Source organism: Nycticebus coucang, chromosome 19 (genome assembly GCF_027406575.1).
Source record: "Nycticebus coucang isolate mNycCou1 chromosome 19, mNycCou1.pri, whole genome shotgun sequence".
Taxonomy (NCBI): domain Eukaryota; kingdom Metazoa; phylum Chordata; class Mammalia; order Primates; family Lorisidae; genus Nycticebus; species Nycticebus coucang.
In genome coordinates this window covers 1,346,187-1,374,084 of record NC_069798.1, presented here as the reverse complement: position 1 = coordinate 1,374,084, position 27,898 = coordinate 1,346,187, and the positions used below count along the sequence as shown (strand labels likewise).

Below are 27,898 nucleotides of genomic sequence, written 5' to 3'. Positions count from 1 at the left end.
ATAAGAAAAAATATGTGCTAACAATTGTTTTTAAGCCTGCCTGAGCATAAAAATACCCGAATGGAGCTACATAGTTAATGGGCAACCAAGGGAAGACATCCTGCTCCCTGCACGTGGCAGGTGCCAGCGGGCGCCAGGGCCAGGCGTCCCTACATCTGGGCATGGGTGGTAGGCAGGGGTGTGCCCTCTGAGAGGAGGGAAGGAAAAGGAAGTGGCAAGGGGCTGGGGAGGCTGGTGTCCCCTGGTGTCACCAAGGGGTTGGTGTCCCCTGTCCTGGAGGTCCATCTTTAGGAGCCTGGAGGTGACAGGGCCACACCCAGAGCTCATCAGCCATCCCTAAGTGCAGTCACACATCACACTTGATTCTAGAAAGCCACATGGCATCTTCAGGGAACAACTGATCATTTGACAAAGATTCTGAGTCCCAGGTCCCTATAGCAGCCACAAGTGGGGTAGATGTTCCACCCCCCCAAGGGCTGTCCATACACATTGGCCCTGGTGGTGGGCTTGCCTATGAGCTCACTCCAGGGACCCACAAGGCAGCCCTGGGCTTCCAGGACCACTATGTCTGGTCAGCAGCTGCTGCGCCCCTCTGGCTGCATCCGGTGGAGCCCTGGCTGGGGTCTTGCCTTTCTGGGCCACGTGCTGGTTTCTGCCACAGCACCTGTGGCAGCCACCACAACCAACCTGCCTTGCCCATCTGCTTCTATGCTGACACACTCCTTCCTTGGGGGATATTCAAGCCTTGGCATAAAATAATTTTGTATCAGTTAAGTGAAGACAAATCCTAATTACACAGCTCCCAGATTTATTTTTTCATAATCATTAAAATCAGTTCCAAGGTCTAACCGCTTACTGAACCCTTAACGTCTCACAGCCCTTCTCACACCAAACCTGCCATCTTACCCTGAAAACCACCCCTGTCCGCAGGGCATGGTCTGGAGAGTCATCACACCTTGCACGGGCTCCCACCCCATCCAGCAGTCACCCTGGTGGTACCAAAGCTCTGAGAGGTCTGCACAGACCCCCATGTCTCACACCCAAACCCCATAGGGGCACCCGTTGTGTCCAGTGTGACTGCTGCTTGATGGTGAGGATCCCACATTCACCTGTTATCCCTCTGCTGTGTGGCTGTCACGGGCTGGACACCAGCCCACCATGGCCGCTGCTGACCAAGCCCCAGCACGTTTACCAAATCGTTGGCCCCCAACTACTTGTTTAGTGCCATTTCCATTCTGATGAGAGCCCTCCACCCCCCGTAATCAGGCCAGCATCCCCATCCAAGATGTTTCTTGCTTTCTCTCCTTTTTCACTGTTCACTGTCACTTGGTGGATCCACAGAGGCCTGTGCCAGCAGAGCTTGGGGGCACTCACCAAGGTGGACGAGGAGGTTGGTATGATGGAGGCCAGGTGGGCTCAGGCCACGCAGCCAGTAGGCAGCCTTGGCAGGCTGAGCCAGGCAGTTCTACCCACAACTAGGGGCTCCCTGTGGGATCACCCACTCAGCCCTGGGGCAAAGATGAGAATTATTTTACTTTATCTCACTCTTTGATAAAAATCCATAATTTTGTGTTTAACTTATAAAAGTTTATAATAGTATACATATATACCTGGTAACTTTAATTAAATACACATATGGTGAGGATTATGCTCTAAATCAGCAGTTCTCAGCCTGTGGGTCGATCCATAGGAATGGTATTAAAGGGCTGCGACATTAGGAAGGTTGAGAACCACTGCTCTGAATCTTTCACCAAGAAGGGTCCACAGCCCAAAGTGCAGAGGTATTCTCTGCCTTGCCATCCTCATTACACAGTCTTCCTTTTTGTTTTTCCCTTTACTCAGCACTAAATCACCACTAATCTGCTATGCTGTGCCCCGCAAAGCCCTGCCCTGTGGAGGGCCACAGGAGCTGAGGGAAATGACAAAGGCCACGCTTGGGGGAGCAGGAGACCGGGGCTCCAGCTCCAGCTATGGGCCACTGGCCTTGTGACGGAGGGGGATGTAGGGAGTGAGCCCAGGCAGAAACTTCAGAAATGCTCACCCTACGTTCATTCCCTTCTACAGCGCAGAGGGGGCTAGAGTACAGACCTGAAGCTGACGTGCACATCCCACAAATGTTCCTCACAAAGTGCAGACACTGAGAAAATGTGGGACTGGGAAAGTTTTTCTTATTTTTATATTAAACAGTATCTTCTTATATGCAAGATCACAGGAACCAGTTTCCTACTGCTGCTCTAATAAGTCACCACAAACTTAATGGCTTAACACATAAATGTGCCACCTTATGGCCCCGGGGTCACAGCGTCTACAGTGAGCCTCGCCAGGCAAACAACCAGAGTCGGCAGTGCTCCAGGAGAGAGTGTTTCTTTGCCTTTTCCATCCTCCAGGAGCTGCCCACCTTCCTTGGTTTGAGGCCCCTTCCTCCTCCCCATCAAAGGCAGCAGGGCAGGCCGAATCCTCATCTCTCTGATTCTTTCCCTGTGGTTACCTCCCCCTGTGGTCATAGCCGGGGAAGGTTCTCCACTTCCAAGGACTCCTGTATTGGGGCCTGCCTGGGTAGCCCAGAATAACTTATGTATCTCAAGGTCTTTAACGTGAATGACATCTGTAAAGTCCCTTTTGTTACACATGTTCAAGATGAAGACGGATACCTTTTGGGGAGGTGTTATTCTGCCTCCCACAGTTTTGGTGCAATTAGACAAAACAAACAAAACCATGCCGTGAGTATTTTGGACTCTGTATGGATTGTTCCTGGCTATGTCTGGGTTCCACCTGGGCTCCTGCTCCACCCTGGCCCTGCTCACATGTCGGGTCAGGTAGGAAGCCCAGGACGATGTGAGTAGATGAGAGAGAGGCGTCGAGAATGACCCGCTGTCCTTCTTCAGCTACATAAGTGAAGTGGATCCTGCATCACAACCAATAACGAGTGGCGCTGCTGAAATAAGGCCCAGTGTTCCTTCTTAGCCACTCAATTTATTTTGCATGAATGGCACTTTGGATCTCTCATCAGGCAAAGCCAGCACAACCATGTAGATTTGTTCCATTATTCTTGCCTTGCAACCAGCCACCTCACTCCTCCCTGGTGCCACCTGCACCAGGACTACATGTTCTCTGAGCCACAATCCTGGTCCAATGGGAAGACTCACCAACAAGAGATACGTGAAAGACAGCCCTAGAGCATGTGCTGACAACTGTGCCTGAGTGTACTGTTTCCCAAAGCCACTCCTGGGTCTGCTGGCTTCACTGGCAGACACGGGCAGGTGGAGGACAGAAGGCCCCGCCTTCAGGGAGCCTTGGCCAGGAAAGGCTACAGGGCTGCCAAGGAGGGCAGGACGCACAAGGCAGGGCCCAGAGAGCTGTTCATGCAAGAGCCCCTAGCAGATTTCACAAGTGTACCCACACAAACATACTCTATTGCAGATGTCATGTCAAAACCGATGTGTGCTGAGTGTCTACTACACAGTCGGTTTTGTCCTGGCCATTGAAAGTCCATAAATGAATAAAACATAGAGCTCCCCCACCCCCCCAACAAACAGATCTACTCATAATATAATAGGAGTGAATTAAACAAATAATTAAATGGGTAGTACAAGAGCCATGGGGAGAGAGAGAAGGAAACTGGCCCACTGAGAAATCACACAGCCAAAAGCCGGGACAACTGCGTCGTCACACACTGGCCACACACTGGCCTTCTCAGTGGGCTCATCCCCCTAAGCCCCAAGCCTCAGGACAGCTCGGGATATGCAGGGTGGGAGAGGAAGCAGCACCGGGAGGGGCACCCTGCAGACACAACGTGCTCAGTGGAATGCTCACTGTGGGCCACGTGAGTCTCACCCATGCAGGCAACGTACCTGCAGGCCCCACACCACCACACCGGGGGTTCATTTCAGTATTTCTTCACATCCCATCCAGACCACATGGCACGTTTCTCCCCGTAACTTTGCTGTTTCCTGCCTGGGAGTCCATGGCAAGATCTCCCTCACTTTTTAAAAGATGCATTCTTGCCAACCCAGGGCTCATTTCCTCTTGAGCAGACTGGGAGCTATGCAGGAATACGCCGCTTCTAGGTGTGGGATGGCATGTACTCCCCAGAGGACAGCTATCAGGAGGCCATAGGAAAACCAGGGCAATCCTGTTTCAGAAGCAGGGGCTCTGAGTACAAACTAGACTAATGAAGAGGCTTGTTTTAAAAATGTTTGCTTTCTTCATAATCTTACTAATCTGTAACTGGAATTCACCAGCCACTCAGCCCTGGTTCTAATATTACCTCCATTGCATGTGAGCCATGGGTCTGGGACTGGCCAGAGACGAAGGGCCAGTGGGCAGCCACACCCCAGGGCACCTGCCCAGGGTATTCAGGGTGTGCAGGCGAGCTCTTCCCCCTCCTCCTGCTGTGAGCAGTGTCTCAAGTGACCTCCAGAAAGAGTGGGGAGGACACCATCCTCCCCGACAGCCCTGGGCAGTGGGATGAGGCCCAGCTGCCCCCTGCCCCTCTGTCCACTGTCAGGAGCCGGTGGGGAGGACACGTCCTCCCTGACAGCCCTGGGCAATGAGATGAGGCCCAGCTGCCCCGTACCCCTTTGTCCACTGTCAGGTGCCAGTACAGGCTTGGCCTCTTCTCACGCAGCCCGGGGCCATTTCTGGAAGGTCAAGGCTTCACAGACACCACGTCAAACCCAGGAGAAAGTATGCGTAGGCCCTTGTGAGACAGCTGCATCTGACTATCCGAGGTGCTGTCATGTTTTGTTGACATGAGCAGGCAATTCTCACTTCCTGTCCTGGAGGCAGTAAGGTATTTTTCAGGTCACCAGTATCTGCATGGGCCCTCACAGGGCTTGGAGACCCAGGCCTCCTTCCAAAGTTCCCACTGGGGATGCAGACACTGGAGAAAAGCTCAGTCCCAGTGCCAGGACACACATGGGCACCCGTGGTTCTCTGCCAAGCTTCTGCGGCTCCCTCCCAGGCAGCGCCACTCCTCCCCACCCCAGCTCCAGCGCACACAGCCACTAGTGCCAGCCAGCTATGTCACCTCTGAGCACTGCCAGACCCCACGCCCAGCTCCTGCTGCTCCTGAGGGGGTCGGCACACATCTGTATGGGAGACCTGATGAATGGCTGAACATGTAAGTGGCCACAGGGCTCAGGGTAGCATGGTCTCCAAGGGTAACGAAATACCCGACATAACAGCAGCAGTCAGAGGAACACAGGCCTCTGGCTCTCCAGCACCTTCCGGACCAGGCCCTTTCCCACCTCCCTCGGGCCAGCTGCCCAGACTCACAGCCTGGGTGAACTGCTGACCTAGGCCAGGAATATCCTCCTGCCACCCTCTCTGCAGAGACAGGTGCCCCTCCGTGTAGGCACATGCTGCCCACCCTGGGGCAGCACACGACAGTCCTATCCGTGTGCCCTGGTGGGTGTGCATTTCACCAGCTGGCGTCTGCAGAGTGAGAGCAAGCAGATGAGGAGGGGGTGGCCAGGGAGCGAGTGAAGGTAAAACTGCAAGTCGGAAATTCAACAGTCACCCTCAATGAATCCCCAACAACAAAATAAATGATAAAAAAATTAAAAAATAAAAAGAATTATGAATGGTCTTCTGCTTGACAAAAAAAAATAAATTCAACAGTCCACATTATTTATAATTTAATATAATACCCTTGAATCTTCCTCTAAATTTGGTACATTGGAATTCTTTTACCCATCTCTACAGCACACTTAGAATTAGAACCTCTTTCTACAGCTCAGAAACTCCATCTACATCATTGTTAACCACAAATAGGATAAAACCTGATCTGTTTTATCAAACACCACCGTCACTAACACTTCTACCGCACATGGAGCAGGCTGCTGACAGCCAGCTGAGAGGGACTCAATGCAACCTCATCACAGCCCAGACAGGCAGCGCCTTTTGAAGAACAGCAGAACGCGGGAGTGAGCGGTGCAGCGCACCCTGCCCCCATAGCGCCAGGGGATGAGCATCTGCAGCACTACATGGCACCCATTAGCTCCCGCAGCCTGTTAGCACATTTTAATACTGCGATCACAGCTTTCTATTTCTATCAAGGTGTTACGAGGCGCCAGACTCTGGATTCACACATTGCGTCATTATTGTCCCTGGTGAACAGATTACACAGCAATACCAGGGACAGGGTTGCCAGGTGTTGAGAGGGGGTGACAGCACCGATGCAGATGGAGCCCAACACCCTGCAGAGGACAGTGGGCCACGCGGGAGGCTCTCTCCTCAGCCAGCGCAGGAAGACACTCTGCCCTGAAGACACCTCCCTGGAAAACCTGAAAATAATCACATTATTTACAAAGAAACACCTCTCTTGGCTAAATACTGCAACCAATGTTTATCTCATTAAAGTAAGTAGCAGAAGGCAAGTCACCGAATCAGAATCCCTGAGTCACAAGTGAGTGCAGACATGAGAATGGCCTCCCTCGCCAGCACCCTGAGGAATCCAGGCCCCGGCCCCAGTGAACAGAGGCCACCACAGGGCAGGGGCTGCTGGTTCTTTACTTTAACCCACTCATTCTTGTGACACAAGGAAGGCACAAACCCACCACCACCTCGAGACAGATGAGCTTTAGCTCTGGGCCTCCAAGAAAAGCATTACCCAGGGTCAAGCCCTTCTGACCCTCACATCCCAAGTTCACACACAGCACCAGCCTGCTGGTGTCCAAATGCACGTAAGTAAACAGATGCCCACACGGCAGAGGCCATGCAAAACAAGAGTCCGCCAGCACCGTCTTCAAGGGGCAAGGGAGCTGGAGTCTGCCTCTCCTCACACAGGACTCCTGCTCCAACCCCACTGTCCTCTCTGTACATGACAAAAAGACACCCCAGTGTTGCCCTCCCTGACCAGGGCACAGGGCCCCAGGAAGAGGCCCATCCCTGCACCCTCCACCCACTGGTCATATGCACTTGGGAACAGGCGTCCCAAGCCCAGGACTCACGTGGAGGCCTCGCTGTGGTCAGGCCCACTCCTGAACAGGCTGGGAGACCAGACTCCCTGCTGCCAACATCCAAGGGGCAGGTGCATCCACCTAGCTCACATGACAATTAATGAGCTAAGTCAGGTGAGCACTTCACCCTTAGTAAATACTGGACCTTGTGGAACTGTTGAGAAATTAGTTCAAGCGTGTAAAAAGCCCTTTGGAAAGTTGCAAAATACAACCAAGATGTTGCTGTTACAACTATAGCTCCTTCCTGCATTAGTATTTTCTAATTCCCGTCCCCAGGCTGACAGGAGGCAGAGGCTTCAACCACTCCTTCCAGGGAAGCTCCACCAGACGCAGGCAGGTCCTCTCTCTCTTCAGCTCTGCAAGCACATCTACCTGTACTCCAGTCCCTGCCCTCAAGTCCCTTCTCCATGAGAGGTCCAACCTCTCAGAGACTTGCTCACCCAGCCCCCGCACCCACCCACCTTGCCCAAGCCCCTACATGCCCAGCCCAGCCCATGCCTCTCAAATGTTCAACATTCAGAAAAACAACTTCATGAAATACAGACCCAATGAAGGCATATTTTGCTACTATTCAGGGTATCACTTCCCACAAGTAATGACCCCAAACATGTTTTCTCTAGAACACTCTCCAGCCTCTTGTCTAAATGATATCTTCAAAAATTATTTCTCTCTCAACAACTTCTGAAAACTAATCACTCCTGAAATCCTTTTTTAGGGGGGAGATGCTAACTGCAACACAAAATGAGTGGTCAGCAATGATGGGAACAGACAGGAAACCAGGAGGGGGCAGTGGCCACCCACAGCTGAGGCCCCGGGCCATGCAGCACTCTGCAGCTCCCGTGAGACAGGGCACGGTCTTCTAAGGACACACTGGCATTTAGAACTTTGGTTTCACACCAACCCTCCTCTACCAGGAACCGACAACATTCTACATCTTCAAACCATCCATAAAAGGAAGAAGAGGTTTCTCTGAGGAGTGGTCAGCCTATGGAAATCGTGTGGTCACAGGCACAGATGTCCACCAAGTGGGGCGAGCCCCACCACCTCGTCCCCCTGGTGGCAAGAGCCACTGGGCCCCAGCCTCAGATCTGACTGCAAGAGAGGCAACCAGCAGGCACGAGCCCGGGGGTCTCATTATGCCTGGCCAGGAACCACACCTGGCCTCTCCCCCAAGATCTAAGGATAAGGGTCAGAAGTACACTCAAATCCTTTAGCTCCCAATTTTTAGAACAAAACAAGTAACAGGTGCCCAGTGCCTCCCCCCACTAAGGATAAACAGACAGCTTTAGGGGCTGCCCACAGCGGGCACCCACAGCACACACTTCAGCCCACCGCCCTTCCCGGAATAGGTATGTCCCCACATCAGGGTAGTTACCTTTTCTCAAAGAGGTGAGGTTATCCCAAGAGTGAGAGAGTTTATGCCCTCAGTGTAAGATCCCGATGGGGACAGAAGGGAGGGGATTTAGGGGGGAAAGATCTCCTTCTAAACGAGCGGTGAACCTTCTGGCCAGCCAGGCTGACATGTCTGAGAATAGCTGGACTGGAATAAGGACAAACTCGCTCTCTACTTCCCTATAAGTGCCTGAAACACAGGGGCCTTTCTTCCCTCTGCTGCAACTGCTGACTTCAAGTGTCTTCTATCTTTGACTTTCCTTTTCTTTCTGGGAAGGAAGAAGCAAAAAACATCTCTTCCCTCTGCTGTTAGCTCTAGGGAGATAACTGGAATGGGTGAAGGACTGAAAAAACGATTACTGCCAAATTTAGGTTGCTGGGTTTTTGCCACATTCCATGTGACAGGCCTGAAAGTAACCAGCCCAGATGGTTCATTCAGAGGGACAACCCGCAGGAGTCACCCCCCCTCTGCGTGACGTGACACATGACTCCACCGCCCTGAATCTCAGCCTTACTGTTGCAATTACTCAAAGATGGTCGCTTCCAAGCTTCACTGCACGTATCCTTTTAAGTAATTTTCTAAAAACAAATATATGGGCTTGGCACCTGTACCTCAGTGGTTAGGGCGCCAGCTGCAGGCACCAGGGTTGGTAGATTTGAACCTGGCCCTAGCCTGCTAAACAACAACAACAACAACAAAAATAGCCGGGCCTTGTGGCAGGTGCCTGTAGTCTCAGCTACTTGGGAGGCTGAGGCAAGAGAATCGCTTAAGCCCAAGAGTTTGAGGTTGCTGTGAACTGAGACGCCACAGCACTCTACCAAGGGCAACATAGTGAGACTCTGTCTCAAATAAAAACAAAAAACAAACAAACAAAAAAGCAAATATATGACTAGTGGCCATGAATCACCTCTCAGTTTAACAAGCAGCTTGCCACCACATCCCGCCTTGGCAGCGCTCCCACCTTCACCCCAAGATTTCATCCTGACTGCAATGTCCCCTTCCCCGACCCCTGCCATACCAGACTGGGAGTGTCTGTGAGGAGAAACTCACTACTTCCGCTGTGTACACTCCATTCCTGGCACCCAGAAAATAATTAGCAAAACAAGCCTCGTAATTACCCGCGTACTGACGCACAGCCAAGCGGGGTGCTGATGGGATTTTTACCTAATTTCCTACAACACCAGGAGTAGAGCTGAATGTGATAGGATCCAGCTTTGGAAAGTTCTCAAAGATTTACAAGAAGAGAAAGGAAGCTGGGGAGTCTCTAAAACCTTCCAAGTCAGAGGCTGAGCCCTAGAAAACGAACAGTTGGGACCCAGCACGGCACTGGGTCGTCAACACGCATCACGACCACAGGTGCCCCCACGGCTGTGAGGTCCAACACTTGTTTTAACAACACTGGGTGATTTAACAACATGGACTATGTCCTCCTTCCTCCGCTGCTCCCCTCTGCCCTCCCAGGCCCCGCCTGAGTTGCACTATTCTGTATTCTGAGCAGGAGTCTGCTTTGAGCCAATCATGTCATCACACTATGACTGTCCTTTCACGCTCTCCTTAATGCCTAATAATTGTCAAGTTTGCAGCAAAATTGATCAGTAGCAGCGGGCCTCATCTCCTAGCCCCTGCCCCCAGGAAGCAGGGCCACACAGATTTCTATCTGATTACAGAAGCACTGGCCCTAACTCTCCTCAGCTACTTAAGCTGGCGTCTCGCTGCGTGTCCTTAGAGACCAGGGCTTCACTCAGGCAGAGAGTGTCTAGACAGTATTCATGACCCATCTGTCTGGCACGGCCCAGCGGATGGCAAACTCTATTAGAACTGAAACCATTTTTCCCCTCCTCCTCCTCCTCCCATCTCTCTTTCCCTTTGCGAAGCAGGAATCTGACACTGAAAATTACTATCATTGTTGCAATGCTCAAAATAGCACCGCCAGACTTTCATTAACATCCACGCTAGACTACTAAATATTTAAAGAAGTGGATAAATTTCATGTGAAGTGGGACAGCCCCACACACATGAAAGCAGCAACAGAATCAAATGTAAATCTAAGAGGTTGTTTTTATCTGAGTAAATTTAGTGTCACAGCAGGAGGAAACGGTGCCTAAGGTTTATTAAAACGTTCCCTCCCATTTGTTTTTTGCCTTTGTTTATTTGAAAAGGCAGAATTACCATTTAAAACCGTACAAGATTTTAATTGATCAGAAAACCATCTTGAAGAAACAAGGGCAGCCAGGAGCAGGGGCAGTGAGGGGCGGGGCTGGCCCGAGGTCCCGCCCTGGTGCACACCCCCCACCCCACCTCCCCACACACACACATGGAGCTTGCTACCAGAGATGCCTCACTGGACCCGCAGGCTCCCAGGTGCCTAGAGACAGGCGCACACACCCCCCTCCCACCTTGTCTGAAGTACAGTTTGGATCATTTCCCCACAAGTCAATAATCGTTCTGCTGTGGATTCCTTCTGTGAAGTTGAAAACAAAGGTGGGAAAGCCCTGTGATGAGAACTCAAGCTGTCCTATGGCATAGGGCCTCTACCGCGGGCCTTGCCCAGGACAGCTACAATTACACCTGTGGGAACTTCAGAAGCCCCTCACCCCCACCACATCTGGAGACACCACAAACTGAAAGAGCCTGTCCCCACCCCCTCTTGTCCCCTCAACCCCCAGAGAGTCTAGCAGCTGACCTTGTGAGGGCCAAACGCCCCAGCACTCCTTAGACACCACTGGACAAGTCTGGAGGGGCCACTATGCTCAGGTTGGAATCATAAAGACATGAGGGCCCTGGGGCTCCTGCACTCCCAGCAGGTACAGGGGAAGGCAATGGCAGGAACAGCAGAGCCACCACCACCCCCATGCTGGAGCCCAGGTTCCCTCATCTCCCCAGGGCAGCTATTGTCACACCCCACCGCCACGGGGAAGGGAGACAGAGGCGCTGACACCCAGGTCACAGGAGTAGCCTGCAGACAGACATCACCTGACAAGGGGATGCTGAGGAGCTTGACAAAATCAAGGATCTCTGAGACACGGGAGTCCCAAGTTAATTTTTTTGTGATCTATCTAAAATCCAGCATGAAACAAAGATCATCATGCTCACAGAATAGCCCTTCACTTAGAACAGCAGAGTGTGTTTGACCCCCCCAACACTGCAAACAGTTCAAGAACGGATAAAGAAATCCCCATCTCACTAGAAAAATACAAAGGGAGGGAAAAAGAGAGGAGAAAACCATAGCCAGAGCCCAGGCTCCCAGCAGCAGCCTGCCGTGTGGTGCTGAGCAAGTCGCCTGACTTCCCTGAGCACCACGTCCCCACGAGACCATGCTGGGGTGCACGCACACAGCTGGCACTCAGCAACAGGAAGCTCCCTTCCCACCTCATTCCCACTCCCAGAAAGCCACAGACCTTCAGATAAACGATGCTCACCGTTTACTGTAAGGCAGGGCTCTGCTGCTTCCTACCACTCGTGTTCTCCGCTTGTCAATGAGAAAACCAAAGAAGGAAGAGGCTGAGCAACTTGCCTCAGGGCCCCAGGCTGGAGCTCAGGACCTGACGTTCTGTGCCGTGGCCGGGAGCCTCACACAGCACGAGAGTGAGGTGGGGACACGGGCACAAGACCACATGCCTGACACGTGGCACACGCACCCACAGTCACATGCCACACAGACACGTGTGCACACACACCACAGACTCACACACGAACGTCTGCACACTGCAAGGACACACATCACAGAAATGCTTACACACACACAAGTGTGAACAGACCATCAACACACTTGTCACACACACATACTCGTCCACACACCCCAGACACACACTCACGCATGCGCACACTCCTCATTCACATACGCCCCTCACACACGTATGCACACACACTCACACACTTCCTCAGGACTCAGCAAAAAGCATCTCACATTTCCTCTGGCCCTGACGGGAGCCACCTTCCACACACAGCACCTGAGTCCCCAGCAGCCAGCATCTCTCAGAGGCTGTGGTGCTGGGAGGTCCCAGACAGCTGGAAAGCACAGTGAAAGTCTACCACGCTGCTGCCCCCAGAGTACACTCACTGGCACTTGGTCGGCCCGGGAGTTTGCAGTAACCAAACACACGCTGTAAGGACAGCCAGGGCCCCCCTCTTGTCCTGTCATGCAGCTGCCAGGATTGTGCGGGTTTTCTCAGACCCCAGTTAAGCTAATAGGCACAAGGCCATGTGAACAAAAGCCACATTCACTCCCTGGTCAGACTGGAGTGCTCTAAGGTCATAAGTTTGCTCCCCATACTCAAAGGACATTTTCAGGGCAATGGCCCCTATGCTGAGTGCTGGGAGGTGTGGGAGGTGTGAGGGCCACAGCAGAGACCAGCAGGATGACTCACCGGAGGGCGAGGACGTGTGGTCGTCAAAAAACACTTTTGCGTGTCCACTGTGTGCAGCTGACCTTTGAACAACACAGGGGCTGGGACACTGACCCCTCCATAATCTATAATTTTTACTCCCCCATAATTTAAATATAAATGCCTCTTGCTGGATGTACAGGGAACAGAGACAGTCAATTAACACACATTTGTATGTAACATGTGTTAGATACTATGTCCTTACAACAAAGCAAGCTAGAGGAGAGGGGCAGTAAGGACACTCAGTGTCCAGGGGAAGCAGGTCCTCAGAGAGGGCCAGTCTTCATCACCTTCACGAGTAAGAAAGAGAAGACGCTCAGTGTCCAGGGGAAGCAGGTCCTCAGGGAGGGCCGGTCTTCATCACCTTCACGAGTAAGAAAGAGAAGACGCTCAGTGTCCAGGGGAAGCAGGTCCTCAGGGAGGGCCGGTCTTCATCACCTTCACGAGTAAGAAAGAGAAGACGCTCAGTGTCCAGGGGAAGCAGGTCCTCAGGGAGGGCCAGTCTTCATCACCTTCACGAGTAAGAAAGAGAAGACGCTCACTGTCCAGGGGAAGCAGGTCCTCAGGGAGGGCCAGTCTTCATCACCTTCACGAGTAAGAAAGAGAAGACGCTCAGTGTCCAGGGGAAGCAGGTCCTCAGGGAGGGCCAGTCTTCATCACCTTCACGAGTAAGAAAGAGAAGACGTTCAGTGTCCAGGGGAAGCAGGTCCTCAGGGAGGGCCAGTCTTCATCACCTTCACGAGTAAGAAAGAGAAGACGCTCAGTGTCCAGGGGAAGCAGGTCCTCAGGGAGGGCCGGTCTTCATCACCTTCACGTCAAGTAGACTGAGGAGGAGGAAGGGGCGGCTATCTGGCTGTCTCAGGGTGGCAGAGGCAACAAAAAGCCACACAAGTGGTCCATGTAGTCCACACTGGTGATATTCAAGGGTCAAGTCAGTGCTCTCTTGGGGGTGTGAGGGCTTGCAGAGACGTGAGCACAGCCCCCCTTTACGGAGCTTCCTGCGGTCTGCACACGGACACATGTGACTGTCGGCAGGACAGACAGTGCCGTGAGAGGCACAAAGCGCTGCAGGGCTGCAGACAGGAGCCACAGCTTCTGGTCTCAGGGTAAGGTCAGGAAGGGCGGGCAGGGCCAGCTAACTGGTGGGTGATCAGAACACGCCACGACGGACAGTCCCCCAGGAGCGGCTGACTCAGCGATGAGTACCACAGTTCAGAGTACCTGATGGAGGTCTGACTGGCAGCTGGATACACTGGCTGGCGGGGACAGCACATGGGTAGTAGGGACATTGCCTGGAGAGGGAGGGCCCTGGAGCACAGAGCAGCCAGCGACAAGGAGCAGCTGAGCCCCCCAGAGCCCCGCCCTGGCACACCTGGCAATCCAAGGGGACAGACCCTCAAGAAGGGGCCACCACCTCCATCAGCTGCAGGAAAAAGAAGGAATGAGGAAGAGCCCACCAGCTCTGGTGACTGAACAGACGGCCCTGGCAACAGCAGCTGGGAGGAGCTGCAGCCCAGAGGAAACAGTAGGGGCAGCAGCTTAGAGGAACAGGGACATGGGTGGGGCTGCAAGCTGTGGTGGGCAGGCCACAGGGCATAGGTGGACGGGATGACAGAGGGAGTGCAATCGGAAGGCTGACAGGGTTCACAGGGCTGGGGGGCCCTGCCACACCCCCGTGGAAGGAGCTACCTGGATGCCTTAGGGTGGGTCTGAGAGCCGGGGAAGAGCTCAGACACAGGGAACAGGAAGCCGCGGCAGGTAGGCAAGGACAGGGAGATCCAGCCGGGGCATCGGGGTGCCGCATGGGTACTCAGTTCCTGCTGGCAGGGAGCTTAGTCTGTGTGCAGTAAAACAGGTCACTACCAATGCCTAACTCCTGGATGAGACCCAAAGGGAGCAAGACGGGGCTCCTAAAATTGCTAAGTATATGCATCCAACATGTTTTAACTCACCAGTTCAAATAACACACGAAGAAAATCTCACGGGTTAGCTCAGAAGAGCAACGAGGAAACCTCAGTCGGCCAAATAGTGGATGGGAGGCAGCTCTTTACAGAAGTATCCTGACAAATCAGCGGGGGAAAGGCAGAGCAGGCTGTGACTGTCCCGCAGTCCTAATGACAGATGATGTCACACAAGACCATCACCAGGCACGGGAAGTCCCGATGAGAGACGGCTGTGCCTAGGAAACAGCTCCTGAGCCTGTCCAGACCTGGGTCTACCCCACAAAGGCAGGAGCCTAGGGGACAGGGAGCACACTCGGTGACATCATGGGAAAGCAGCCAGCAAAACCCAGAGCACAGAAACCTACAGAACAAGCCACCCACCCCCTGCCACCAGGACCACAGAGAAGCGAGAAGGGGGAGGCATGAGGCAAAAAAGGGAGAAGAAACAGTGAGTGTGACAGAAGGCACCGCAGGGACAAGCAGACAGAGATGCTGAGGTCGGACATTGCTAAGGAGCAAGTCAGTCCAGCAGACTCCAGCAGCTTCCTTATATCCTGGTTCAAACAAACTGCAGACAGAACAAACCAAAACACGCATTTATAAGACAAGTAGAGAACTCTAAAGGAACAGTTGATAAATATTCTCTAATATAGAGAATTACTATTAATGTTTACTGAAACAACTATGGGGGAGGCAGAAAGGCCTGGCACCTGGGAGCCCTGGTGAAGACAGGGTTTCTACCTGGTTCTGAGCCTGGTCCCCAAGTCTTCAGTAAACAAAATACTTGGGGCGGAGGAAGTTGTTGGTCTGAGGTAAAGGGGAGGGTGGTTTTAGCCTGGTGCCTACAAGTAGCTGATGACACCCAGGTGACAAGGAGGGGGCAGTCCCTGCAAGGAAAGAATGACACAGGTAGACAGGGCTGGTTTGGGGAGAGGGGACAATCAGCTCAAGTTCTAACGTGCTGGGCTTTATCTTATGTGGTCATTATTAGGGGTGAGGAAGTTCCTCCTAAAGGTCCTGCAGTTGAAGTCCTGACTTAATCAGCTCCATTTCATTGGCTTAGGAGGTTCTGTTTGATGAAGCTCCCTGCAGAGAAAGAAGCAGCTTCCCCTCTAGTAGGGATGGGGGCTGCTCTGCCCCCACCAGGTCTTCTCTCAATCAGAAATTCCACTGAAGCAGAAACCAAACCCTCATTCCACTAACAGTGGACTCCTTTTCAGCTCTGGGCTTGCTCTGAAGGTCCAGAGCCACAAATTCCTTAGCAGTGATGGTGTCAGGAAAGCTGGTTCTTGCCAAGACATTCAGAGTGCTTGGCTTTTTCCAAACTGTATGGACAACTCAACGATTGCTTCTAGGAAGTCAAAGGAAGTCTGCTGTCCCCCAAAAAAATGTGGCCAAAAGAGCTTAGAAAGCCCAGTGCACTAGGACATGCCCAGCTGGGCAGGCACAGGTGACCAGCAGGTGCCCTCTCCTTAGAGGCCGGGGCAGGGTGGAGCCTCATGTGCCAGCCTCTCCCTGTCTGATCCAACCCACTTTCCTAGCCCTATCTCACGCCACCTGCGCCCCAGCCTCCTGCTCCAGAACATTGCCACCTTCACTTCAACCCAGGCTCACACTTACGCCGGCACTCCCCCCCTCCCTGTGCCATCAAGCATCCCTCCTCAGGAAGCCACCATGTCTACTAGTCCAGCCAACATGCCTCTGTCTACAGCCCTGAGCCAGGAACCCAGGCGGCACTCAGCTCTCACACTGTGATCATTTGTAGTCATCTTTGTACACGCGCGCGTGTGTGTGTATGTGTGTGTGTGTGAGAGAGAGTTTCCCATCTGGACATCAGGGGGAAATTCCCCATCAATGCCTGCTACAATGACCAAACAAGGCTCTGAGTAAATAATTTAATTTTTCTAGATAATTATCTTATTTGTATAAATAATAATTTTATTTGTGTAAATGAACATTTTGATACAGCAGGTGGAGAAAAGATGTGACAAAGGCTGGCAACTTAGGCCATTTATTCCTTCTTCCATAGAAAGCCACAGCCAGCCACACCCTTTCCTGGTGAGACAACTGACCCCAGCCCCACCCCCACCTCCAAGTAAAGACCTTAGAGTCTCCCAGCAAAATATACCAGCCGTTCCGGAGGCTGAGGCAAGAGAATCGCTTAAGCCCAGGAGTTGGAGGTTGCTGTGAGCCATGTGACGCCACGGCACTCTACCCGAGGGCAGTACAGTGAGACTCTGTCTCTACAAAAAAAAAAAAAAGAATGCTATGGCATCATAGCATTTTAATAAAAAAATATATATATATACCAGCCGTAGGCGATGGATAAATTGACCCTGGTTAGCAGAGTCGAGAGGCAGGTAAAACCAAATGTGCCCCAATCAAGCTCCCCAAAACATTTTCTTTCTTTCTTTCTTTTTTGAGACAGTCCCAAGCTGTCACCTGGGTAGAGTGCCGTAGCATCACAGCTCACAGCAACCTCCAACTCCTGGGTTTAAGCAATTCTCTTGCCTCAGCCTCCCAAGTAGCTGGGACTACAGGCGCCCGCCACAACGCCCGGCTATTTTTTTGGTTGTAGTTGTCATTGTTTGGCAGGCCCAGGTTGGATTTGGACCCGCCAGCTCAGGTGTATGTGGCTGGTGCCTTAGCCTCTTGAGCTACAGGTGCCGAGCCCCAAAAACATTTTCTGAAGGGAAAAGCTACTCAGAGCTACTGAAAAGGCTGCTATTATCTTTAGTGTTGCTGACCTTGCAAGTAACAGTAACATTTTCTTGCTGAATTCTTGCTAAACTTCAGCAAATACTGAATGAGAAGAAGAGATGGCCAAGCCAGTACAGGCGCGGCAAACACCCAAAGCCAATGGTGTGGACAGAAAGCTGATTCCCAGATGATTTCTCATCTGCTAACTCCGAGGATTCCATCCTGGTTCAACCTGCGTGCACGCAGATTCAGATATTGCTTACATCCTCCAGGTGGGAACCAAGTATGAAATAGCCCATCCCGTTCTCAAGCAGGAGCTAGAATGAGGTGTTCTTTGTTCTTCTGCAGTGTAGCATGTTGTCGGCAAGAATTCTGTGTACTTTGCTTCTTCAGGGTGGAGGGAAGAGCAGCCTTATTTCAGGAGAGAACACGACAGCCACCACAACACAGTGCTGTGGGCTCTGCTTCCCGTGGGCATTACTTCGCTTAAAGTCTCAAAAGGTAGGAATCACACTCATTTCATACACTAGTCACTTCCCTAAACTGACCTCGCGCCCAGGTCAGTCTGAAGCCACAGCCACAGCCTTGCCCTTTCTCCTCCTGTCCCAGGCTCTCCAGTCTCCAAGGCAGCACCTCATAAGTGACCTCCCACGCTGGCTGAGAAGATCCAGGTTCCAGCGACGCCTGGATGTATATAAGCCAAGAAGCTGCCCACAGGACCTTCGGACACCTCTGTCAGGGCACAGGTAAGCCACTCATGTGGTAGCTGCCTCCCCTGGCTTCTAAGCAGAATTAAAACACTCACATTTTCTTTAAATTAGTGGAAAAGATGTCTGGAAATAGGTCTTAAAAATCAGGGCAGAGGCTCAGTGCCTGTAGGTCAGTGGTTTAGGGTGCCAGTCACATACACTGAGACAGGCAGGCTCAAACCCGGCCTGGGCCTGCTAAACAACAACAAGTGCAACAAAAAATAGCTGGGCGTTGTGAGGGCAACATAATGAAACTCTGTCTCAAAAAATAATAACAATAATGATAAATAAATCAGGGCAGAACACAAGATACAGAGCAAGGGAGGAGAGGAAGGGACCAGCATGGAAGGGAAGAGGGCTGACAACAAGAGCAGCTGGGGGAGGTACCAAAAAAGTGGAAGAAGCCCCCGAGACACAGGGCCGGTCTGTGGGGAGCTGGGGCTGGGACAAGAGGCCATCTGCCTGCCTTCCACGCACAGCCCTCAGACCCAGAGAAGGCCCTGCACAGCCAGGACACTGCACAGATCCCTGTGTGTGGCTCCTTAGTCTGGATCAGACCAAGTACAAAGTGCCTTTACGCTGCACTTCTCTGAAGGCCCCAGCATGAGTCAGCTGCCTACGCCGAGTGCTCAGTGCTCATAAGTCCCTGCTCCGGGTGCTCTGTGCCCTGTGTGGTGTGCAGCTGAGGGTACCGAGGCGCACAAGGAACATAACTCACCCAGGACCCAGGCCCGGTAGTCTGGCTGGGTAGAAGCACAGCACATCCACACACAGCCATTTTACTGTTTGCAGTGAGCCCTCACCATCCCTATCCCCCGGAAGGGCAGACAGGTGGGGTCCCATGAGCCACAGGCCCTCTGGCGGCTGCTAGTTGGTCTCTGAGAGGTGCCCCAGGCCCAGCCCCCGGCACACCCTGTGGCCCCCACCCCCGTCCCGTCCCTCAGCTCTTGGTGGAACATGCACAGTGAACACAGGCCGTCCAGGACCTGGAGAGACCCAGAGCTGGTGGGCCACAGGACTCACCAAGAGGACGCACTGCATGACCAAAAGTGACGGCGCAAAACACAACCTGAGCAAAACTTGGACCAAGTGCCAGGAATGCACATGCCTGCCCCTAACACTCGAGGACCTGAGAGCTGCCAGAAAGTGCAGGGATGGGATTCGAGGAACACTCAGCCTAAAGAGATGCACATGGACACGACAGGAAAACTTGCAGAAAACGCATATTGTTAGACTCTTGGCTTAAGCACAGTCAGAAGACTGAAAACTCCCCAGAACACAGCCATGTCTGGGTGGGGCGCACCTGCAGCAGACACGACTGTACCCCCAGCATTCAAACACGGCAGAAGAGAGAAAATGGTTTCTTCTCAAGCACCACTTGCATTTTCACATTCGCAGCATTGACAAAAGTTTTAAAATCTGTAGCACACGCAACTCCTTAAAATAACGTCAGTAAAACGAGGGGGAGGAGCTGAGCATATCCCGGCAGGAGCTCAATGGGAGCGCTGAGGATGCTGCACCTTTTTCTCAAGTGTGTGTCTGGGAAAGTCACCCTCAGCTGACGCGGCCCAGGGAACACAGAAAACAGCACAGCTCCGTCCTCCCAGAGGGTCAGCAGGGCTTTAAAGCCACCTTCTTTCTCCTTCCTTGTCAGAAAAAAGCATGAATCATCAAAACTCAATGACTTCAAGCTGATTCCCCTTTTTCGAATTCAATAAACACTCTCAGCCTCTGCAGTGCACCCTCACACATTGTCAACCCTCACTGCAGTTGTTTTCCACCTTGGTATCAGGCAGAAAAACAAAGGATCCGAGCCTTTGAAAGTCCCAACTCCATCTTTCTTTCTCGTGTTAATTGTATGATCGACAATGAACCCACCACACATCTTTGCTTATTTGAAATCACATCTGAAGTGACAGAAGCGGTGTGAAGAATACTAAACCAATACAAGATTTTGTGGAATCCTGTCCAGGCTTCTCAGCCTATTTCAAAACACAGCACAACTGACCCTCCTGGAGGACAGCATGAACTCCCACTTTCAGACACACCATCCCTCTATCCTGAAAGGAGAAAACATTCAAATTTCCTTCCTTAACCAGAAAACAACATCCTTCCTGTTCCCCATGACCCCACCTCCTGCCCATCTCAAAACCATGCCAGACAGGTGCCGCCCGGGGGCAAGGAGGGACTTACAGTTGAAGATGCCGGGAGGAGGGTGCTCAGTCACCAGGAGACAGTTCTCTTCATCACTGTTGTCTCCACAGTCATTCTGTTGGTTACAGACCAGCGAGCCAAGATACAAGCATTTACCGCTGGTACAGGTGAATTTGCACTCTGAAAAAAGCACAATATAAAGCACGAAGCAGTCAATGCCAGTCTGGTGCTGAGTCACCCCTGACGTTTGCTTTTCTTTCCCCCATTTGCATGCTGTGATGGTTTGTGAACTCAGATTACCTGGAGAGCCCAGGACACTAAAGTCAGCGAAGGGCCACCTGGGCAAGGACCTTCCTTCTCTAAGATGCACAGGGTAGTGCCCTCCTGTGCAGGGCAGAGGCGCCCCGAGGCCTGCAGTGAGCCCCATGACGCTGCACACGCATGAGTAACTCGCATGTTTTCTTCCCACCACTGGCGCTGCGAAGTCAGGGCTGTAGGGCTTGACTACTCTGCTCAAAGGCACCCTGGGCAGCTCTGCACCCAGGCCTGGGGACCTGGACATCCTGGACAGCCTGCAGTGGCAGGGGGTCCTACTTGGCAACAAGGGGCCCAGACATTTCATTTCCAACTTGCCACTGTCTCACGGTAAATCTCTGGGCAAAATATTTAACCTCTCTGCTGTTCATTCATCGTATGCCTGAAAAAAGCCAGGCTTCCTACCAGGCAGGGATGACATTGATTTTAAAATTTAAAATATGTAAAATATTTAGCTCTCTGCTAAAGGACCATGTTGGTGAGTTATAAAAATAGGACAGAGCCCAGACCCAAATCCCTGTAGGCCACACTGAACACGAGATCCTTGAAATCTGGACAAATCAGTATTTGAACACGAAATTCACTTCTACAGGAATTTAAAATAAATTTGCAAACACATTAGTATCAACTTTAACAATTAATGAAATTACATAATCACACACACTTGACCTTATGATGACCATCATTTTGCATCATGACTATGAGCATTTCCCCAGAAGCACCCGCAGATGCTGGCAGGATTCACAGGGGGCCCCCACGGGAGGGAACTGACAGAAAAGAGGCTCAGGAGGAGTCTGTGTCCCCACTGCCACTGACCAGCAAGGCTGCTTTGTATTTTCAGGCCTCAATTTTGTCTGTCTGAAATGAGGGCAGGAGGCCTGGATCAAGTCCACAGTCCTTTCAAATCTAATATTCCATGATTCAAACAAAAGACTGGGCCTCGCACAGTGGCCCCTTCCAGCTACCCAGGACTGGGCGTGGGCCTGCCCCAACCAGCCTGTGCCTCCGATGGGCTGGCTGCAGCCCACACAGGGAATAGCCCCTTACCTGTTGTAAAGAGACAGAAGTTAAGTTCTCAAAGTATCTTTGCGAACCCATATGAAAAGGGTATTATAATCCTCCATTTGTTCACATTCTCCTAAAAGACTACAGAAAAGGAAAGCAGCAAGCGGCTGACCCAGTTTAGAATAACAAGCGAGCACAGCCAAGCCGCCCACGTGCTGGCGCTGCCCTGGGAGAGCGGGGCGCGGGCAGGTGGCTGCGTGCTGGGGGCGCTGCTGGAGCACACTGCCTACCCTGTAGGGTGGAAAGATTAAAATCCAGCTGTCTGAAATCACATTTATGAAGTGACTTTTTTTTTTTTTTTTTTTTACTTAATGGAAAAGAGGGATGTCAAGGGAAAAAATTTATCTTCCTTCCAAAAGAAATATTGGGCTTTAGATGAAGGACAAACATAAAAAGGACATTGAGCAAACATAGCTGCTCCCGCCTGGTTGCCACCAAAGGGAGCACTGACTCAACTGAATCCAGCCTGAGCAATCAGCCCTTGCTGTGGTCTGCAAGGGTCTGAGGTGAGACCACCACCTTCAAATACAGGCGGAGTTTAGACCAGAAAGCAAATGGAACCACAGCCACACCTTACCGGTTTTAACTTGCTCCTGCAGCCCCTTCTACCTTCTGTGCTGGGCATGGAGACTGGGAACATGGGTGGCGGCCAGCCCTCCTCAGGGAGCTTTCAGCAGGGGCTTCTGCCTCATGAGCAGGGCTAATGTACCGACACCCACATAGCCCACGTGTTTTCCTTCCTTACTTCCTCCAGATCTATAGCCTGGCCCAACCTATGACAGGCACTCAGTAATCACATATTTGTGGAGTGAATGAACAATTACTTGGAGCCTCAGGAGAACGCTGTGAAATAATCAGGGCAGATGTTACGGTTCCCGCTGTCATCTAGTTCGCCCCATCCCCACCATGCTGCCCCAGGCCCCAATTCTGCTTTCACGCCTCCGTGCAATGATCATACCCACACGCATAACAACATCCTCAAAATCACTTGTGAAGACGTAACCTCACTCAAGAAACACCAAGTGAGGCTTGTGCTGCTGATTGCCTAGAGAGCATTTACTTCTTAGATAATGGAAATTATCAACATCAAATGCACAAATGCATAAAATCTAAACCTTCCCAACAGTGAGTCATTAGCCCCACATCAGACTAAAGTTCTTGCCATCACACGGACACTTGAATCAGAATGCTGGATCGAGAAGTTCAATTGACTGGCTCGATGTGATACAGAAAATACCAGAAAATTGTCATCATGTCATTAATATCAAAGATGAATTCTAAAGCTAGAATGAAAATACAGACTCACCCAAAGTAAAAGATCTGTCCAGATTAGTAAAATTGGTGTTAACAGAGGCAGGCTTCCAACTCACCCTGTAAGGCTCTGTCCACTATACTATTTCAGCCAAAAATTTGATGCAGTCAGATCTTCTAAGGACGAGGTTACTGTGATATTTCAAATACATTCATAACCCTCCATGAAAGGTTTTCACATTTGACTTCCCGGGGCATTTTTCAGCACTCCCGATGCTGGGATTCCAGCCAGGGCCCCTGCTCTTGTTAGCCTAAGGTCACCTGAACAGCGAGAGTTTCCGACATCCCCCAGGTTTTTGATGGGCCACTGAGATATAGAATCACTGCCCACTGAGAAAGACATGACTCACTTACAGTAAACTCCCTCGTTATTTTATTTTGTTTTTCAGACAGAGTCTCACTTTGCCGAGCTTGGTAGCGTGTCATGGCATCAGAGCTCACAGCAACCTCAAACTCTTGGGCTCAAGTGATTCTCTTGCCTCAGCCTCCCAACTAGCTGGGACTACAGGTGCCCACTGTAATGCCCAGCTATTTTTAGAGATGGGGTCTCGCTCTTGCTCAGGTTGTTCTTGAACCCATGAACTTGGGAGATCCACCAGCCTCGGCCTCCCAGAGTGCTGAGATTACAGGCGTGAGTCACCGTGCTGGGCCAAAACCCCCTCTTTAGTTAGTATTTTATAGGAATGTTAAGTTGGAATTTGCTCATTTATGAAAAAGAAAACTAAAAAATAATCTCTTAAAACAGGCAGGTATTTGGATAATTTCTGGCTACAGGTCCCAATCACTTTCAGCTATGTTCTGTCAACAGGCTATTCCAGAAACTTTGGAGCCAAGGTAGTTTTGAGGCCTAAACTGCATTTGGACACACTGGCACCACCAGAGAAGGCCCTCAATGGAGTAGAAATCAAGTCAGAGAAAGAAAACAGAATTTCAAAAATAGGTTTTCTTATAATATGTTGTCCATTCTTTACAGAACTTGTTGAGTATTTCTGCCAAGCCAGAAGCTGGGGGAATGGAGGGTTTTCAAACATTAGAAACATCTCATCACAGTTCACAGTGAGCTCAGACGCACACACTAGAAGGGAGCCAGTGTTTCCTGCAGGAGCTACCGGTTTATTAAAACCACTTCTAATACTTAAATAATTCCTTTTCTTGGAAAAAAAAAATAGTAGGAACTTCGGGAAAACAACATTCCTTTTGCCATAATTCCCTATTTGATTTCTTATGAAAAAACTGCCAGAATCAACAATAGATTTTTAGAATCACTATACATAGAGTAATAATAAAATTCTCTCTGAATGTGGCTCCTCTTTAGCTTCTCTACATTTCTGCATAAAGCTTCTGATGGGTTTGTTGTTGTCTTGGAGTTATCCTAGATCCACAAAATTTTAATGCTGAGGGACTGACAGACAAGCTGGCCTGATCCCTCATCTCCAGGGGGGGGACAGTCCCGAGGAGAATCTCGATGCGCCCAAAGTTGGAAGACAGATTCTCTGTAATGGACATAAAACCTCAGATTTCCTTCAAATTGAGAAAAGAAACCATTTTGTCCTGAAGGTTTTTCTAATTATGCACAAACTGGTATCAACCCACTGTGGGGCTATTCCGTATGAGAGAGCAGAAAGTTAGAACAATTAAAAGGAAGAGAATTGCCTAATAGTTTGTTACCTTTGAAAAAACCAGGAATTTTAAGAGTCCTGAAACCATGAAAGAAACACAATAACCTAGGATCTTCTGTGAATTCCAAACTTATACACACAGAGAAAGCTAGCAGCGTTTAACAATTTGAATATTCTAAACCTAAACCCGGATGGGATTCAAAGATAAATGCTTAATATTATTTCCAGGAAAACAAATCAGTCTTGCAGAGACTAAATTCAATCCACTAGTAGAGTCTACATTCTGTTAGTTAAAAGGCAATTGTTCTCAATTTTTCCTACACTCTTTTAAAGCCTTAGTTTTCACAGATACAATCTCACTCACAAAACAAGGACCTATATACAGCATGACATCTCAGCTGTAAAATCAGCCTTTTTTGTGAACTGGCAAAGTCATCTACATTAGTTATTCCTGTTAAAATTCATACAGCAACACTGACTCATGGAGTTCACACTTCTTTCACTCACAACCTGCGAATGGGGAGTGCCTCCTGCTCCTTACGTCTGCCATGGGGTCTAGAACTCACTCTCAGTTACAGAGACCTTTCCAAAGTTCTCATGTTGTGAGTAACAAAGAAGTCAGACTTCACCATTAGCCAAGTCGTAAGTAAAGAATTAAGTGGTTTATAAAATTAGTGTAAATAATGTTGCCATAATCAATGTAAGTTTACATTTCCTAAAGTAGAGACAATATTTCTTCTGATGTCGATGTATGTGTGTAGACGGTCTCCAACAAAATGTTAAGTTTCCCTGCAGTAAATGTAAAATGTAATCAAGATGGAAAACAATGAGTAAAGGACAAAAAACCACAAACCAAGAAATGTAGGGGAAAGGAGGAGAAAACATACTGGGGAGAGCCAAGGACCCGGTCACTACCCGGAATTCCAAACAGCAGCTGCCACAGCCACACAGAGACCAGGGCCAGCACCTGTCCCCCTCGCTGGGGTGCGGTAGCACAGCCACACGGAGACCAGGGCCAGCACCTGTCCCTCTCGCTGGGGTGTGGTGGCACAGCCACACGGAGACCAGAGGCAGCACCTGTCACCCTCACTGGGGTGTCGTGGCACAGCCACACGGAGACCAGGGCCAGCACCTGTCCCCCTCGCTAGGGTGTCGTGGCACAGCCACACGGAGACCAGGGCCAGCACCTGTCCCCCTCGCTGGGGTGTCGTGGCACAGCCACACGGAGACGAGGGGCAGCACCTGTCACCCTCGCTGGGGTGTCGTGGCACAGCCACACGGAGACCAGGGCCAGCACCTGTCCCCCTCGCTGGGGTGTCGTGGCACAGCCACACGGAGACGAGGAGCAGCACCTGTCACCCTCGCTGGGGTGTCGTGGCACAGCCACACGGAGACCAGGGCCAGCACCTGTCCCTCTCGCTGGGGTGTCGTGGCACAGCCACATGGAGACCAGGGCCAGCACCTGTCCCCCTTGCTGGGGTGTCGTGGCACAGCCACACGGAGACGAGGGGCAGCACCTGTTCCCCTCGCTGGGGTGTCATGGCACAGCCACATGGAGACCAGGGCCAGCACCTGTCCCCCTTGCCGGGGTGTGGTGGCACAGCCACACGGAGACCAGGGGCAGCACCTGTTCCCCTCGCTGGGGTGTCGTGGCACAGCTACACAGAGACCAGGGGAAGCACCTGTCACCCTCACTGGGGTGTCGTGGCAGGCCTTCCAACTCATCAGACTTTCTCCTGCTTCTGAACCTTAAGACAATCTGTTTCTCTTTTTATTTAAGTTCTACCAAGTGGAGATTATCTTGGATACCAATATTATCAAAAGGGGGAAAGGACATTCCATGTGATTAATATGTCCTAGATCAGACTCACAGAGGTTGCAACATTGGAGTGGTTTCTATTATATAAAGGAAGCCAAAAACCAGCATCCAAGCTAATAATGAAGATAAACCTTAGAGAATCTTCAGAAGGGAGAAGCTTACTGTGAGGGCTATTCTTGAAGTTTAGCGTTTGACAACACATGAACTCCGTGGGTCCACACTCTCCCACGACATTTCCAGGGCAAGGCGCATGTGCTGAATGACCTACGAACATTTCACACCCAGCACGTTACCCACACCCATGTCTCTGGAAACCAGAAGAGGATTTGGACAGAAGCTGCTCAGACGTCCCCGAACAGCCACCTGCAGGCTCCACCGCCAGCCTCACTGATGATGCTCTGACCTCACTCAAACATGGGCCAACATTCCTGCTCATAAATTTAGAACAAAGGAGAACTTAATTTGAAGGTTTATATTCCATGTAATGAATAGGTTACCCTACAAGCATTTAATGAAAGTCCTATGTTAAGCGTTGCTGCTGAGCCCATGCTGTCCTTCAGAAAGACGGATGTGACGTGATAAAAGTTCCATGTAATAAGATCGCCTCAGACAAGCCCCCATCAGAGAGTAATGAAAGTTTTTTAAAAACTCAATCTACTTCATGATATGGTTTATCACTCTCATTGCAGTGCTGAAAAAAGGACTTCAATGTATCTCAAATTCTATGAAAACTGTAAGTAAAAGTGTATGAGGCACTCCCAGGCATTAGAAGTCCAGTCCCACAATTACCCTTTAGAGCAGCCTGGAAAAATGACCCGGCTTTCCATCAAAACACCATCAGGCATTTTAAAAGTAAGTAAAAGTCCTTTACAGCTTGAAATGGCAGAAAACAGTGTTTCTTTTCTGTGTTCAAAACCAGTCAATGAATGCATTTGTTTCTGTGGCTTTCTGTATATAACATGTGAGGCGATATTAGCTTCTCACTCAAAACCTGCTGAAAGGAAGTTAGTGAGAACCATTTGTAAAAGCCACTGAGGAAGAGAGTGTAAGGACACAGGCCATGTGCAGGGCAGGTGGCCTTCAGGGACGTGGCCCAGGAAGAGAGAGCGTGTAGGGACACAGGCCACGTGCAGGGCAGGTGGTCTGCAGGGATGCGGCCGGGGAAGAGAGAGAGTGTAAGGACACAGGCCACGTGCAGGGCAGGTGGCCTACAGGGACACGGCCCAGGAAGAGAGAGAGTGTAGGGACACAGGCCATGTGCAGGGCAGGTGGCCTTCAGGGACGTGGCCCAGGAAGAGAGAGAGTGTAGGGACACAGGCCATGTGCAGGGCAGGTGGTCTGCAGGGACGCGGCCCAGGAAGAGAGAGAGTGTAGGGACACAGGCCATGTGCAGGGCAGGTGGCCTTCAGGGATGCAGCCCAGGAAGAGAGAGAGTGTAGGGACACAGGGCACGTGCAGGACAGGTGGTCTGCAGGGACACGGC

General features: G+C 51.0%; 1 protein-coding gene across 8 annotated transcripts in view; it reads right to left on the bottom strand.

Moving 5' to 3' along the window:
- LDLRAD4 (low density lipoprotein receptor class A domain containing 4) overlaps positions 1–27,898 on the bottom strand; it is a 374,896-nt gene that overhangs the window by 153,892 nt on the left and 193,106 nt on the right. For 7 of the 8 annotated variants that reach the window (XM_053571189.1, XM_053571181.1, XM_053571182.1 and 4 more), the window contains one exon: positions 20,326–20,466. Coding sequence is in view for 1 of the 8 variants with exons in the window: in XM_053571180.1 (XP_053427155.1) it covers positions 20,326–20,466 (141 nt within the window). In the remaining 7 variants the exon portion in view is untranslated. Of the gene's footprint in view, positions 1–6,953; positions 7,040–20,325; positions 20,467–27,898 lie in introns of those variants that run through there. The other variant, XM_053571190.1, reaches the window with a different exon arrangement.